Source organism: Antedon bifida, chromosome 1 (genome assembly GCF_963402885.1).
Source record: "Antedon bifida chromosome 1, ecAntBifi1.1, whole genome shotgun sequence".
NCBI classification, from domain to species: domain Eukaryota; kingdom Metazoa; phylum Echinodermata; class Crinoidea; order Comatulida; family Antedonidae; genus Antedon; species Antedon bifida.
In genome coordinates, this window is record NC_136226.1 from 6102964 (window position 1) to 6120304 (window position 17341).

The 17341-nt window shown below is 34.0% G+C and overlaps 1 protein-coding gene across 1 annotated transcript; it reads right to left on the minus strand.

The window, feature by feature from the left end:
- Positions 1 to 1818: 1818 nt before the first annotated feature.
- On the minus strand, positions 1819 to 17341 carry LOC144839435 (TGF-beta receptor type-2-like). The gene is made up of 6 exons (XM_078694794.1): positions 17173 to 17341; positions 6121 to 6528; positions 4844 to 5667; positions 3748 to 3889; positions 3359 to 3486; positions 1819 to 2977 (listed from the first exon to the last, which is right to left on the minus strand). The coding sequence occupies exons 1-6, from the start codon at positions 17222 to 17224 to the stop codon at positions 2813 to 2815; spliced, it is 1719 nt and encodes a 572-aa protein (XP_078550920.1). The 5' UTR covers positions 17225 to 17341; the 3' UTR covers positions 1819 to 2812.

The window sequence follows — 17341 nt, forward strand, 5'->3', positions numbered from 1 at the left end:
TAATTGTTTTCAATAGTAAGTAGGCATATATTATTTTTGAATTGTTATTATGTATGTTGTGCTCTTTATTATTATTACTCTGTAGGCATATCAACTGTTTCAGATAAACAGTAACACGTGGGTTCGAGCGCATAATTAATTAGGCAAATACTCAATTTGAATAGTTTATCATACACCTGTAAGTAACAAAACGACTTGTTACATACAGTACTGTAGTACTGTTAACTGACAACAGCTTGTACTCAGTAGGCCTAGCCTAGTGATTGCGCAATTGTAAAATATGACGGTACAGGTATCATTTTAACTGGAAAAGGTAATTTCTTATAATTGTATTTAAGTACATCGACCCGGACAAAGCTTTAGACAATGAATGAATCTCTCTTGACATCACTACACTATAGGTAACCGTGCATGTAATTCGTACTGTTTGCTTTAACAAATCTAGGCCGCTGTGATCAATTCAAAATTAAGATTATAAAACATGGGCCTCTTTGTCAGTCAGCTGACTGACTGGACTTTCATTTGCTATGGATGGAAACATGACATGAAAGAACCCCACGGTTTAATATAGCCTTTCGCTTAATATCACTTCCGTGAAGTTTTGATTGTGGTTTTTCTATGATTCAATCTTCATCTCCCGTGGCGATATCAATATCTTCTTCATTCCCTTTAAACCTGCTGTTTTCCAACTAACACACCAACGATTTAAAATGTTATATTGTTTATTCATTTTCATTTTTACAGTTAGTTCGTTTGTGACATACACTTATATATACACGTAAAAGATATGAAAAATAACGATCCGTTTATCTGTACAATATATTACATGCATTTGTTAATGCATAAGCACCTAGTTCATTTACTCATACAAAAATAATATAACGTCTACTAATATATATTTTACAAAATTAATAAAGACGATGTCGTATCTACTTTTGTTCAGTTTAGATTTATGATAGGTATGAGTTGTTGATGAACGCCATCTTAAAAGTGTGATGTGCCCAATTATGGTAGTGATATGCCCAAATATGGTAGGGATATGACATAATCATGTCCATATACATTTTTTTGTCTACTAGTTTGATAGTGTAGACAGAGCTTTAGACACATAACAATACAAATAGTATTGCTATAACAATCCGTTCTTCGTTATAGAAATCAAGTACAACCACACCCTACGACAGCATATTGTCAGTGCGAAATCCAATATCTCCTTTATGGATCTACAAGTCCATAGTGAATTTCATATTATTACCGTTTTAGTAGAGGTACTCGCACTTAAGTATTATATAATATAATTACATTTAAAGACAAATTATTACTAAAAATAAATTTAAACAAACTATTGATAAGCCTTAATAATACTAAACAATTGTAAACAAAACATAATTAATTGCAATTTTATAATTACTATACGATGCAAATTTAATATAACAAAATACATTATAAATTGATTAGAAAAAAGATTGCCTTGCTACTAGAACAAATTAGGTACAGTAATTCTTTTCAATAGTTACACAATGATGTTCTATTGCGTTACAAACGCGTCGTCACAACTAGGAAACGTTACCAGTAGTAAGTCAGTAATCGTCGTGGAAAGTTGTCACCCGAATACGTACTATGTCTATTGTCAAAATTTCGGAATAATATTATGAACACTTTCTCTTTTGATACACGTCATGTCTTGTCTATTTCATCGTCACTTTTCTGTAATTTACCAATTCTAAATAACATTTTTTTTAGGAGTATGCATGGTATTGTATGACCCACACCTGGGTCCAGGAACTTGGATATTATTTAATAATGTTAGTATAATAATATTATACTAAATATAAATTCGATGTGAGCCCTGAAACAATTAACCTGGCTGTAATAATTACAGTATACTAAATATAAATTAGATGTTGTAAAAGTGTGTCTCCTAAAATAGTCGCCGTCATGTATTACATATAAGGCTATATATGTTAGTCTATGTCATCATCTCAATCTGTCATTATTATCATCATCATCATCGTCATCATCATCATCATCGTCGTCGTCAAAAATGTATTAAAAATCATTTGCGGTAACGGCGGTAATTTTCGAAGGTTAAACCACATTGTCCACCTGTTTTTGACGTTCAATCGCTCAAAACAATAATGTTTACGATGGGGCATCATTCTCAGTTTCATTGTGAACCATCGATTTCCACAATAAGAATCTAATATTCGCATGCACCATCTATAATGTTTCAAAACAGCGTGTTAAGTTATGTTGGCATGTACAGGCATTGAGTCATTCATCAATCTTAAAGTATCTTTACGCAAATTGTATATCCGACTGACTCAACCACATTAACCAACCTATGTTCGTAAACATATCATCTTGGAAACTCAGAATTCCTGCCATTAACTTCGGCCGATTGGTAAAACATACATGCGTTGTTAATTATTAATCCTTTTTACGACGTGGAAATTATATAACGTAGAGTTCGTTTCCTTCGTTATAGGCCTAAAGCAACTGTAAAATATATTGACTCAAAGATATATTGACAGTTTCCAAATATCAAGACCCGGCCCGGGTGTGATTTTTTCCTGTTGGTGCATGTTAGTCTTGCACCGGTCGTCCGTTGCACCCGGCCCAAGGCCAGTTTGTTTAGATATTATGGAGTAACAATGATTATTACTCCAATGAAGGAGCTTTTATCCATGCACGGTCTTTGACCAATGTATAATGGTCTACTTCTCTTATACATCATCATAACCATAAGATTCCTTGCAATTTCCCTCGTTTTTAACGTCTTTACTGATCATCAAGGTTATTGCAGAAGGTGTCATACAACTGTGACTGGAGAAGATTCGTCTTTTTCGACTAACTGACGTCCATTTATAAATGTAGACAGGTCGTAGAATCTAACCTCGACGCACGATGCTGATAGACGGGCTTCCGGATCATCATCCCAACCGTCTTGAATTGTAGCTGAAACAATTTTCATACCCTGAAAAGGAATTAGAAGAATAACGTTGTTTATTGCCAGTGAATGGTTCTTGTTGTCGTCTCTAATTCCTTTCTCAGAAAACAGTTACGGTACTAAAACACGTTATGCTAGCCTATAACAGCTTTCAAACCATTGATAGGATTTGATCTTGTGGGTAGGAAGGATACTTGGATCACTTACCTGCCATATTCAAAATATTAGAAACGTAATGTGGTAAAAACCTTTAGATTCATTACCTTGCATTTTCATATTATCATGAAATCCCATATGATTTTTTTTTAACAAATTGTTTTGTTTTAATATACAATTTTCAAGTACGTGTATAGTAACTTGTCTATATTTCTTATAAGGTAGGAAATAGCACAATTTGCCTTTACTTACCGTAACAGTGGACCATTCCTCTGGTATCGGTGGTCGTAACCGGCTGTATGCCACTAATGTTTTCATTTTTTCCATCGACGGGTGGCCGGATACCTTATCTCCAAACGGTAGCTGATGTTCATGGGCATCTAATTGTAAAAATAATATAAAATATGAGAAATAGTCAAAACGGATTTATCAAAAGTGCAGAGCCTACTTAGTTTACATTTTGATCGTATATGGCATATTTATCCAACTCTTTTCTGATCATATCGTCTTTACCGTTTCATAATAATATTGCAGCGTTATCTTTGAGAGGTGGTTTCTCTCTTTCTTTTACAATTACAAACGGTTACATCAGTCTTGTTCCTCAACATTAGTCAATCTTATTTCATATTTATGAAACTTACATCCAATGACGTCACATCTCATCGCCATCTCCCACAAGATCAAAGCCATCGAGTATGCGTCCATTTGTTTGAAAGCTTCGATATCTCGCAGGTTAACCTTACACTCTAGTGCTTCTGGTGCCATGTATCTTGGGGTACCAACCTAGAAATAATGCGTTCATACTAATTAACATAGACCTAATAATGTTTGTTCTAACTATTTTACCTTTTAACATTTAAAAAAGTAAGGTTTTGTTTTGCAGCGTAACCTTAACGGTGAAGTAAAGAATGACTTACTGAACAGCTGTTTCCTACCGGTAGTGGAAACTTGTTACCGAAGAGTTTTTATTAACTCTTTGGTGTTACCAAACGTTTTTATTAACTCTTTGGTGTTACCAAACGTTTTTATCTATTATTATTATCTTTGGGATAATAAAAGCGAACGCGACTTTTGGGCGTGGTGCGCTTCCGTCTCCAACTACGCTTTTCCGACTGGGTGCATACGCGCGCGTGTGTATACATACGCTATGTTGTCAAGGCAAGCGTTCTTTGGAAACAAACAAAACCTTAATTTATATTTCTCTATCTGAAGTGAGATCGAGAGTACCGTACTTAACAATAGTACTTTGAAGACGATCGATAAGTATTCACTATTTATCATTTTTATTAAATTCCTTAGAAGCAAGTTTAGCTAGGTGGCCTCATGCAGTGTTTCATTATTCTATTCATTTGTTTATTTCGTATATTAGCTACTGTATGTTTTCTGAAACTTGGGATGGCTCACCCTGTACCTATCTCTCATGTGCTTATTATCTCTTCTGAAAATCCTAATACAACATATAATGTATTTAAAACCCCAATTTGTGTTTCACTGTTTAACAAACTCAGTGTGAAGCACCGATTAATATTGTGGAACCCTAATAATATGAATTGTAAAGTCAAGCGGTTCATCAGCCCTATGTACAGTAACTTTAGTTGATCAAAGCTAGAGATTGGATTGATGTGAGATGATGTAATTAATTTTAAAGTTCACTTTATTATTTTGGTTTTTCGTATAATCATTCGAAGCACATAGGGTAAATGTTGAAAATATCATAAACCTAAAAATATACTATACCTGGCCATTGTTAGCCATCTCATCGGTAGACGAGGTAGGATCGAGTCGAACCGCAAGACCAAAATCTGCTATAGCACATGACCCGTCAGGTTTTACCAGCACATTTGAACTTTTCAAGTCTCTATGAGCAATTGGTACTTTCCGCAAACCATTAGGAGAATAATCAGAATGTAGATGAGCAATGCCACGGCAGAGCGTCAGACCCATCAGGCAAAATTGTTCCCAATCTAATGTGTTAACTTTAATATAGTTCATCAAAGAGCCATTTTCATAAAAAGTTGTAACTATCCACAAATTCCGTGTATAAGCCTGGCGTCTTTCTTCAGCAGATATAAAACTGACAATGTTTTCATGCGCCAGAGAAACTGACGCGTCTGTGAAGAGGTCTTTCTCAACATTCCATGACGTTGAATCGAAAGAGTGGAACACCTTGACGGCAACGTCTTTGATCTGATCCCGTTGTTTCCATTCTGCTTTCCATACGGCACCGTAGCGCCCTCTTCCAATTATATAGTCTAACGTTATCCTCATGTTTTGATTATAATCATGAATCGGACTCTCTGGTGGTGTGTCGGCTCCAATAATCTTCTGATCACTTCCTTCCGATGTTATATCAACACTTGTGCTTTCTGCGTTGCTTGATGGTCTTCCATGTTTGTAATCTTCCATAAGACGGCGACGTTGTTGAGCAATTTTTATGCCGAAAATTGCCAGAATGATCAATATGATTAAACTACCCATTACGATCCCACCAATAACATAACCGCTTATGTTTTGTCCCATTTTTTGATTAGATATTTTGAGAGTACTAATGGTAGTAGAGTCTAAGAAAAAACAAAAGACACAATTAGTGACGTCAACATAAAATCTAACAAACGGAAATTGTTTTAAGCAAAGCTCGACATAAGATACAATTCACGACAATGTTCAAACCAGTAAGTTGTTAATGAACAACTCTTTGTTCAAACGAATAAACATATTTGGTAAAATACTTCAACAATTTTTGCCATGGTAATGTCACAGTTATGGATCGAAAATATTAGTTACTTGATAAAACTGTAATTTAATTAAACAAATAGTCAACCGAAACTTGGATATCAAGGGTTTCTGGTTAAATTTACTTTTATAATTGTGAAACCATTATTTTTGTTAATTGTTTGGCCGTTGAAAGCTAACTATATAAAAAACTAGAAAATGGCACATTATATTCAAAGTCTGATTTAATTTTTCCTGTTTTGAGGGACAATCATATTGAAATAAGAAAGAAACAAACTAACCTGAATAATTTGTACGGTCTTTGTCCGGTGGAGGTAGTGGAGGTTTTGGTGGTGGTGTATACCCCTCTGGATAAACTATAAAGTCGGACGTACAATTTGTAACAGCACATTGGCAACTGAAGTCCCCGTAGTCATGATCAATGGACTCGGAGCACTCGGTATTTCCAGTGTAAATCTCATCTTTGTTATCTACTGGAAAACATCCAGCAAAATAAGAGCTTTCTATAACAGTTCCATTATCATGGAATCCTGATAACAGCCAACACTCACTGTCCGCATCGCATTCTGTTGACGGACAATTTGTCAGATGACATTGAATAATCCCATCTTGAATAGTATTACATTGGATGGTACCTGTAGAATCGCATTCCGGGCACCAAATACTATCGCTGACTTCGATTAGGCAAACTGAAAAAGGAAAACAAGAAAGAAAATACTTTAAGTATCAGTATGGGTTGAGAGCAAATGGAATAGATTCTAAGTTGGTTGTTTCAATTGGTTGGCTCATAGTGGAGCTGTAGCGTGATGATTAGCATAGTGGAGCAGTAGATTGGTGATTAGCATAGTGGAGCAGTAGATTGGTGGTTAGCATAGTGGAGCTGTAGATTGGTGGTTAGCATAGTGGAGCTGTAGATTGGTGATTAGCATAGTGGAGCAGTAGATTGGTGATTAGCATAGTGGAGCAGTAGATTGGTGGTTAGCATAGTGGAGCTGTAGCTTGGTGGTTAACATAGTGGAGCTGTAGATTGGTGGTTAGCATAGTGGAGCTGTAGCTTGGTGGTTAGCATAGTGGAGCAGTAGATTGGTGGTTAGCATAGTGGAGCTGTAGCTTGGTGGTTAGCATAGTGGAGCAGTAGATTGGTGATTAGCATAGTGGAGCTGTAGATTGGTGGTTAGCATAGTGGAGCTGTAGATTGGTGGTTAGCATAGTGGAGCTGTAGATTGGTGATTAGCATAGTGGAGCAGTAGATTGGTGATTAGCATAATGGAGCAGTAGATTGGTGGTTAGCATAGTGGAGCAGTAGATTGGTGGTTAGCATAGTGGAGCAGTAGATTGGTGATTAGCATAGTGGAGCAGTAGATTGGTGGTTAGCATAGTGGAGCAGTAGATTGGTGTGGAGCTGTAGATTGGTGGTTAGCATAGTGGAGCAGTAGATTGGTGATTAGCATAGTGGAGCAGTAGATTGGTGATTAGCATAGTGGAGCTGTAGCTTGGTGGTTAGCATAGTGGAGCAGTAGATTGGTGATTAGCATAATGGAGCTGTAGATTGGTGGTTAGCATAGTGGAGCTGTAGCTTGGTGGTTAGCATAGTGGAGCTGTAGCTTGGTGATTAGCATAGTGGAGCTGTAGCTTGGTGGTTAGCATAGTGGAGCTGTAGCTTGGTGGTTAGCATAGTGGAGCTGTAGCTTGGTGGTTATAGCATGCTTGCCTTCCAATCCCAAGATCTAGATTTCAATCCCGACCTAGTGCCAGGGTTGTAACTCACGACACGACTCTTTCAACTCCATTCCCTAAGCCTCAAATGAGACTTAGTTTATAAGTTACTCGCTGTTGGATGTGTTGTGATGAACGAATACAGCATTTTATCGTGTCATCTCATTTAACAGAGATGTAGCATGCCGGGATTTGAAGCATTGCCACGGATCACTAGACTAGAAAAACCTTAGATGATCCTGGCCAGGAAAGAGTTGAGTTAGTTTCTCAATGTAGTCTCACGCTCTGATCCGCGATAAATCGAATGAGGAAACAAATTACGTACACATTTTAACGTGTAATACTTCATTGAACCCATTTGATTTTACCCACCAGCCACCCCACTCCACTTTTCAACCTTAAACAAATTGTAAGGTTTGTTTGCCACACAGACATCGGTTTGTTTTTAGGAAAGTTTAAGAAAAGTATATCTAATAAGGATCATGAGTTTATTTTCATTAGTCATTTACAACATAGCCTGTATTGTTATCACAATCCTTCATATGAACTTCAAAACTTTCAGTCTCCAAGGTTAAAATGGCGGGGCGGAAGTTTCAAACGTCATGGTCAAATGATCAATTGGCAAGTATTGGGATTTTATTGGAGGCCTACATTGAACGACAGACGACGCTTTCCGCATCAGTTCCTGTACAATTTTACATTAGTTATCTCTTAAACTCATAATTAATTTGCCAGACTAAAAAATCAAGAAGACGTGGATTCATAACTTATAATGGCCTACTCGTAACGGAAAGAGGAAAACTCAAAATGTAGTGATCAACAAATAGTTGAAAAATAAGTTGAAAACGCCGTCTCAAGCAGAGACTCAAACCTTCTAATTTTACAGGGTTAAGAATGGGTTGTAATATAGGTAACAGAACTTCGTTAAACAATTATATTGGAGGCCGCTTTAAAAATCATGGATACAACTTTTCACGTTTAGGCCTACATTAGTCCATGGCCCATCATGAAAGGGCTATGTTTATAGATATCTACAGTTAATATTTCGCTTCTTATCAATTGTTTATGTTGAAATAATTAAGTTATCCCCGCTCTAAGTGTGTTGGGCCCGGTATCAATATCATTTTACCCGTAAATGAAGAAAAGTTCAAATGTCATATATAATAAATAGTACAACTGTAACTATAACAATTTGTGCATAGTTTCATTATAGTTTACATTATTTTCAATTTTCGATTGCTTAATGCCCATGCTTGTAACGTTGTAATTTGACACATTATACCTGTTGGCCGATACAATTCCCCCTCTGACCCCGTAATTGTAACTCAAGTTTATGTTTATACAATGTATGACTCATGTGAAGAATTGGTTATTTCCATTAAAGTATAGATTTACACTAAAATTGTAAAAAAGGAAAATATTAAATCGTAATAATGTACATAACAAAACATCATACACAATAAAAGGAACGGACAATGACTCATGACGGTATCCGAATTACCGTATCTGAACATTTAGATAAAAATACATAACAAAATTGCCATGTAGGCCTATTGAAATAATTCTGTTTTAAAAATTGCCTGCTTTACTACGACAGTACACTATACTGTATTTACATTTTAAAAATGTTTTTTTTTCTATAGAATTTATCAAAGTATTGGTATATTAGGAGGGGTTTTACGGAAATAGAAAATGGCGCTAGCTATGAACGGTTTGTGTCATCAAGGATATAGTTGAAAGATGAATTTTTATTAGACATTGATTAATTATGTGTTTATACTTTCACAGGCCATATGCACGTAAATATCTGAAAACAATGGTAGGGGTAAATTCTCATATTTCAGTTTGTCAGCACGCTTGGAAAACAAGCATGTGTAGGCGTCGAGTGGTGAGAAATAAACATTGAAAAAGATCTTATTTCACAAAGTTTTACTGTTCGGTATAATCTAATTTAGGTCGAGTGTAGTTTACTTGCATGGATTGTATACCTCTCCTATTGTAATGTCATCAGCAGAAAACGCAGTGTCTATCAGACAATATTCGTAAAGTTAAGCCAGGTCGACTATAGTTTACTATTGTGATCAAGACAACCGTAGTGTCTATATTAAATAGAAAGTATTCGTAATAAGTTAATCCCAAAGTTACAGTTTTGTATTCTTTGAATCGTTTCTACAAACTGTATAATTCTTTTATTATACAATTATGGTTTATCAAGATTTGTGGATAGTTCTTGTCCGCTACGGCTAGTACAATCCTTTGACTAATTATTTGTAGAATGTGTGAGTTCAAGAGTTTTAGAATGGATTTTAAAACTCAAGTTTGAAGAATTTGTATTAATAATAATCTCTCATAGTTTCATATTTACCATAGGCTTCACAATTGTTGATTTCTTATTAAAATGTTACATTCAAATATGTTAATTTTAAAGAAAAATTAATGGAAATTGTCGAAATGTTATAATAATCATTACAATTCCATTGCATCATGCATGTCAAAAACAATCATGTATTGTATATTGTATTGTTTTGATATTAATTTTGCTTCTTCTTCTGTCCATTTTTTAAGGCTTTATTATTAATACGAATAAATAAATTCAGGATATCAGTGATATTTATTATATTTATTAAGTTAAAATATGAAATGGCATTGCACAATTGGGTAGTGTTTTTTCCCAAGCAAGTTCACGCAACAAAACAATAAAACAGCTGAAAGTTCAAATCGACCACGCATGGGGTTTGCAATAATGTCACGTTATTCGACCAAACTTGCTGCACTCCATCCGATTCCACCTGTATCAATGTATTCTAGTATCTAGGGCACATTCGATTCTACCTGTATCAATGTATTCTAGTATATAGGGCACATCCCATTCTACCTGTATCAATGTATTCTAGTATATAGGGCAATGTGCACGTGTTCTTTAGGGGTTACGGATGACATTTTCTATAATATACAGTAGTGAAAATGTAGCGTACATCTTACAAAGTACATGGTTTGTCTAGATACAACACCAGAGTCAATATACTAAGAGAAATCAGTTCTAAGTTGTTTTTTTTATAGAAAGGCCTATTGAAACACATTGTATTACATATTCCGTAAAATAAAGAACATGAGTGCTTTGTAATAAAATATTAAATTTAAAAAATAATATTTTCTTTCCTGTGTCGTCACAGCTTCAATCATATCATACCACCTCTGTTAGGACTATACGTGAATTGAAATACTGAATAGATTGTATAGATACAAATCATTGATAAATAATCCAAAGAGTATTGAAACATTTCATTGGTAATTATTTAATTATTTTGCGTTACTTTCCACTTGTGGATCGAACTCCTAATAGTAATATAATTACTAAAAAGTAATTCCTTCGCAATTTATATTGTTTGCAATTAAGCTGTTAAAGTGTTAAAAGGTCATGAACTAAACAAAATTGGGCTAAGCCATATGTTGATTTTTCTCCATTAACTCAAGTTCATTAGTGCAGTTAACATATCATTATCATGTGGAGTTGAAAGAAACAAATTAGATTATTTCGGTTGCACGAACCTGCTGCTCGAATAACAAACTGGACTGGTTTTGCCCCAGTGACTAAACAAGTGACCTCGATTCTCTCTAGGCGTCATCTTTGACACTGAAGCTAAATATGATTGGTGACATTGTAGTAATACATTCATTTGAATTTAAAAACTGAATTATATACAAACAAATATTTAAACATATTTTATATTGATTTAATTCGCACATTGGTTTTTTTTAATTTGTTTTATTTACGGAAGGAAAAAATTATCTTTCTATTTTTTATACAAATGCAAAACAGGCCTAAAGCTGGACAAACTATTGTGTGAATTGTAGCAAGTGCAATCTTACACTTTATACATGGATAATTGCCTTTCTGTCACTAAATATGCCAAGCAATATGTCCCAGGGGAATGTACCCATATATAAAGGTTTCCTAAAATCATAACTAAAGATCAATTCTAATTTCAAACTCGCTTTTATGTAGGCCATCTAGAACCTGTATTATTGCAGGGAGATGGCAAGGATTGTTGTATAAATACAACTTAGAACATCAAGTTCAATATAGGCCTAACATTTGCCGGATAGAAGCCTAGTTAATATTATAACTTCTCTCTGGGACTGGAATTCAACTCCTCAACTCATAAAATGGAAATCAGGTCAAGAGATTTAGCAACCCTATTCATTATTATTTATCTTTTGGATTTAACAAAACGTTTAAAGTTTCAAAGAAGCAGAACACTTTTAACAATAGGTCTACCTTTATAACGAATACAGCTTTTAGTGGTCATAATATGTACTATTCAGTGCTAGTATAGCAGGTGGGAAAGCGGTAGTGAGTTGAGGATTCGTTTCAATTTCGCGTTAAGCTAGAAACATGTGTGTATTAAACAATGTCATATTACTGTAGGTTACGGTTCTATCTGCAGAAAATATATAGCGTGAATATGTGTATTACATTTTATACCTCTCAAGTATACCTCTCTGTCAGCAAATAGAACCGAATTGACATAGATATTCATGTATTAAAAATTGTTAATACACAGAGACACATTTTAGCTGACTTTCAATAGTCAGTTAGAATCTATTTCATGACAGCTGCAGAATCGAGTGACTAAAACCCTCACTGCTGATCATCCACAGTTTATTGTACAACGAAACATCACAGAAAAGTACAAACAACCTTTCTGACCTATGAGGAAGTAGCGCTTACAATACAATTTTATATTAAGGTAATATTGTATTACCTTTATATTGTATTGCATAACATGGTAAGTGCTGCTTTGAAAATCTATTTTTACGTCAGCATAGCAATGGAAATGTTTCTCATTCCAACTTGGAACGATTGCATTGTTCCTAATTCTTGCCTCTTCGTGCGACAACTTGTGTGACCGATAGGGACAATTTTTTTTATTAGTGACAATTGGTTTCCTACTGTTGGCAAAAGGCCATGTGAACGGGTGATGAGAACATTCCAAATCCGTAAACAAGCTGTAAACTATATACACAAGGCCATCATCAACGAAAACAAATTTATAATACAGATTATATTAAGGCTAAACAATTACTATGGAGTCATATACAAGCTCAGCTAATTACTAATTAAACATAGTATTTCAACTAATGTCGTGTCTAACAGGTGGTATAACAAGACTACTATGGACTATACTAAATAGTATTCTGCTTAAACTTTTTAATTCGATGGCTTCTTGCTTGGAATTTGAAACGCATTATGAAAGTTCAATGTGTTAGTAAATTCATTGTTACAACAAAAGATTTCGTTGCTCTATGGTAGGAAATGTCGACACAAAATACGAGTACAGAGGCCTACTTCTGATTTCAATTCCAGCCATCATATAATCAGAATTACTTTAAACGATGCCAAGAGACGACACTTAATTCAATAAAATACGAGACATCAAAACAAATATTAATTCAAAACTTTAGTCACATGATTGTCATGGGGACAATTTTGGGACAATGAAATTCTCCGAGCTATTTGTGATAATCTAAGCCAATATATACAATATCGAGGGAATTGTCTGTTGCTCTAAGTATAATTAAAGCAAGAGGCGGATTTTTTTTCTCTCTATCTGATATTAATCAAATAATACTGTATATTTCATTTAACATTAAGTAAATTTCTGAGTTATAACTAATATTATTTATCTTGGGTACATAAGAGGACTGGATTCCCTTCTTTTCATTGGACCCCCGCCTATGAGCATAGGCCTACATTCCACCTGTTTCGTACATGAGAGCTTATTGCAAACTTGAATCTTAAATTCCATTTGCTGCTCTTTTACAAAAAATATTTGTTAAAACAAAAACGATTCCCGTGTAGTACCACAGCAGTCTGTTCTATCCTATGTTTATGTAATGTTATTCGACCTTTTTGAGTAATTTGTTTAAGGCCTATGGGGCACATCCACGTCAAATAGTGATAATGGGAAATTAAGTGTTCCGAGAGCCGTTTTAATTTAAAAGTTAGCCAGAGCCTTTTTCGATAGGCTATAAATAGAAAGTTACCGAACATTTCGAGCGACGCGAGTTCTGACTTCCGTATTTTATAGGCTGTCTAAATTTCCTTTTTAACTCGTTTATATTAAATTATATTGCTGTTTAATTGATTTCTGTGTATTAGGAACATTTATATTAAACAAAAACCACAACAGTGCCAATTTTTGTTGATTATGGATTCATTTATTCGAATTCTAAGATAAACATCTAAGCCAAGTGTAAGCGTAAACAAAGCGAGTCATACGACGAAAACAAGAAAGTGAAAACTAACTAGTTTGTTAAAATAGTTAACATTAATTTGGAACTTTTAAATGAAATTCTGAAAACGGTATAATATAGTCTTATATGTATTTTCTAAGATTTCCAAAAATAAGCTTGGTGTTATTTTTCAAACAAATTCTATAAGGAGTTGAATATAGGTCTGTTTTAAGCGAAAGCACGGTGCGCGTAGGCCTAGGGAGACGCGGCAGGGCTGGAATAATCGTTTTCTTAGGCGAAGAGAATGAGGGAAGATGCGCTTCATCATTGGCCCCTCGATTGTTATTTTTGTTAAGTGGCTGATTCATAATCTTAAAATATGAGGACAAAGGGCTTATAAATTTTGAAATAAAGTGTTGAACTTTCATTTTTCTTAAAATTATTAAGCATTGGGTGAAGTGGGTGGGGGGACTGTCTGCAAGCTAGGCCTGGACTGTTTAAATTGGTAAAATACTATAAAATCAATACATTCTTGGGGCTAAATAATTAATGAAATTTCACGATTCCCTTCTTTTTATTATAATAATGGAGCAATAAATGAAATACACACCATTTAACATAAAACTTTTAATATTATCACAAATTACACAACAAGTTTTGTATATTAAATTAACATCTTTTGTACTAGGCCTTTTTCTATTTATATTTATAATGATTATTTATTGCCGATTTGGAAATCACATTTAAACTTTATAACAATTACCGCACAACAACCAACCTCCGCTTGAACCTTTAAATAAGTAAATTAGGAAAATAACAAGATTTTAAAAATTAAATGTCCTTTGGCAATAAAAATCTGTAGATATCCATAATTACTGTATGTGTTGTTTCACATATGCCGGTAAATTAATGAGGAATTGTTGTTGATTAATGCTATTTCTATTGTATTGAAGTATGCAAACAGCTTAAGAACATCCCTCTGTGATCTGTAAAAAAAACAACATTAAATTAATAATAATCAATATTTAGTTTTATTTGTAATCATTTATTTTTATTTCCTTAGGCCTAGGCCTATAAATACGCGCGCCCGACAATGAACACGCGCCAACAATACACGCACTACTCCACTATAATAACAGGCTAAAGCCTAGCTCTCCTAACTGTAAACTAGGCCTAGACTATATTGATTTTTGAATAAAATAAAAGAGGCTTTGTAAAGTTTTATGATTAAAAACAGCTTTCCTATATATTATATAATGTTCTTATTATTTTAAAAAGCAACATTTTTAATCTTATGGTGTAAAAAAATGATTTTAGCTACAACCATGTGTTCCATTTTCAGCAGTAAAATAACCAAAAAGGCACATGTTTAAGCAGCCATTAAAAAAAAATAAAAAATAACACCAACGAGATTTTTTTATTAACTACTATTGAAAAATTAAATATCCAGAAAATATAAAACCCACCTTCTCAAAAAGTTAGGTTGTTTTATTACAGCCTCAACAAATTAGACGAAATTTTAACATTCGAATACCCTAAAATTGTTTAAAAAACATCGGTGTCATTCACCCTTGTTTGACACAGATATAATGGCTTTGTCGATAAAAAAACAATATCACGTGGTTCGTAGATGCTGTGTCAAAGGTTTTCATGAATTATTCATTAGTAAATAAAACCAAAAGTTCCAATTGGCCAATTTGCAAAAACTTAATATTTATTTTTAAAAACAAAGTTGCTTCCGGGTAATTATTCACGCTGTCTCGTGTGCAAAAACGATTCGCTGCCGATAGAGGGCTCACTACTTTTTTTCCCTGGTGAATTGAATGTGGGGGAAATAAGGAATTACATATTTAGATCATGTCCAGTATGCTTCGGCACCGTGAACAGTATAATATATCACGTTAAAATCTATATTTACTTGTTGTTAATCTTGTCAATATATTGCGTACACTACCTGGATTGTAGATGCAGTTTTTAAATGGTCCTTCAAATATTCCAAGTCAGGGAAAAATGTTTCTCTGATTTTGTTTTGTTTTTACGTGCGCGTGTGATGCTCTTTATCTACCTCGTAATTCAACTCTGAGAGATGTGCATCATTCTACAATATTGAAACTAAAAATAAAGCATAGTTTTTGCTGATTTTTTCGACAGTAGGCCTACATAAATTACCAGGAATTAATAGACATGAGTCCAAAGGTATCAAATCACTAACACAAATAAAATATACACAACATGTCTGTGAATCTTATACTCAACATTGCTGAAACTATGCTTTTTAGTGTGAGATCCATATTTAAAAGATAGGCCATACACTATATTATTTCCGCATAAAGTGACTATATTTTAATTTCGTAACTCTATCAAAATAGAGTTGCGAAATATTGCTCTCTGTAGAGTGATGAATATAAATTTAATCCGTTAAGTGAATAAAACAATTGGCGTTTTGCTACATCAGTTAAATTAAGCGGAAAGGTCATGCTAATAATGGAAATAAATAATATATGAATTGCTTCCCCGAAATAAAAAAAAAGGAATTTATTTCAATCATGTCAAGGTGACAAAATAAATTCACAGGGCTTAGAAGTTCAGAGAACGAATCTTGATATTACACAAGTAGGCCAATGTAACAATTAAGTTATTGGATCATTTGATAATGTCATGCCTAACTAAATACATACATACTTTACCACAATTTCTATGAAATGGGTCGGATGATCAATCATATATGTCGACAGAACCATTATTAATTTTAGTTCAATGCCTACTCGGGTTACAAAGATGTTAAACGCTTATGGTGTATTTGTTATCTTAACCACAGAAATTATTAAAGAATAATGAGGAATTAGATGTTGGTATTAAGGTATATGAGTCACGGACTAGAAACAAGTAGCATGATGGCTTCGTGATACCTTGAAATTTGAATAACAACAATTATGAAATATGAAATTGGGAAGACCAAAGGGAACTTATTCACAGCAGTTGACCTAACCTTAAAATAAGAAATTTGAAACACATAATAAAACGAACCAATAACATCGGAATAAGGAACATATTTTTTCCAAGAAAAGGAAGGGCTTTCCGGATATAATAAATGCAGTACATTTCAATGATTGAGTGGAGAATGTCAATATATTTTAATTTTCCCAAAATATGAATAATCTCACCAACAGATAGATTAATTTTAATTCAAAAGGGAAAATCATGGTACAGTAACTTTTTTTCAAATGTGTCACTACAATTTGTAGTACAAACGACGACCACATAAGTTAGGTGGTATTATGATCTTTTTGAAAGTGGATCACTCTGGGTCATTCATTTAGGCCTATTCTATTCTATACGTCAAGTAAGTGTACGGTGTAGCCTGGAGATGTCATACTTACCAAAAATTATCCCTACAATAAGCAATGTATAAATCCTCTGATGCGAATACATTTTTGTTTCAGTGCTGAGCTCCACCAAGTATAATACAACTACAACAAAAGTTCATCTATTTTGTATTCCTATCTGTCGCTTTATTCAATATTATTTAACTCCAACCTACAGCATGTC

Coding starts and splice junctions, on each gene's coding strand:
- LOC144839435 (XM_078694794.1), bottom strand. CDS start 17,224: ATGTATTCGCATCAGAGGATTTATACATTGCTTATTGTAGGGATAATT. Junction 6,529..17,172: donor TATTGTAGGGATAATTTTTG/GTAAGTATGACA, acceptor TTCCTTTTTCAG/TTTGCCTAATCGAAGTCAGC. Junction 2,978..3,358: donor AGGAATGGTCCACTGTTACG/GTAAGTAAAGGC, acceptor ATTCCTTTTCAG/GGTATGAAAATTGTTTCAGC.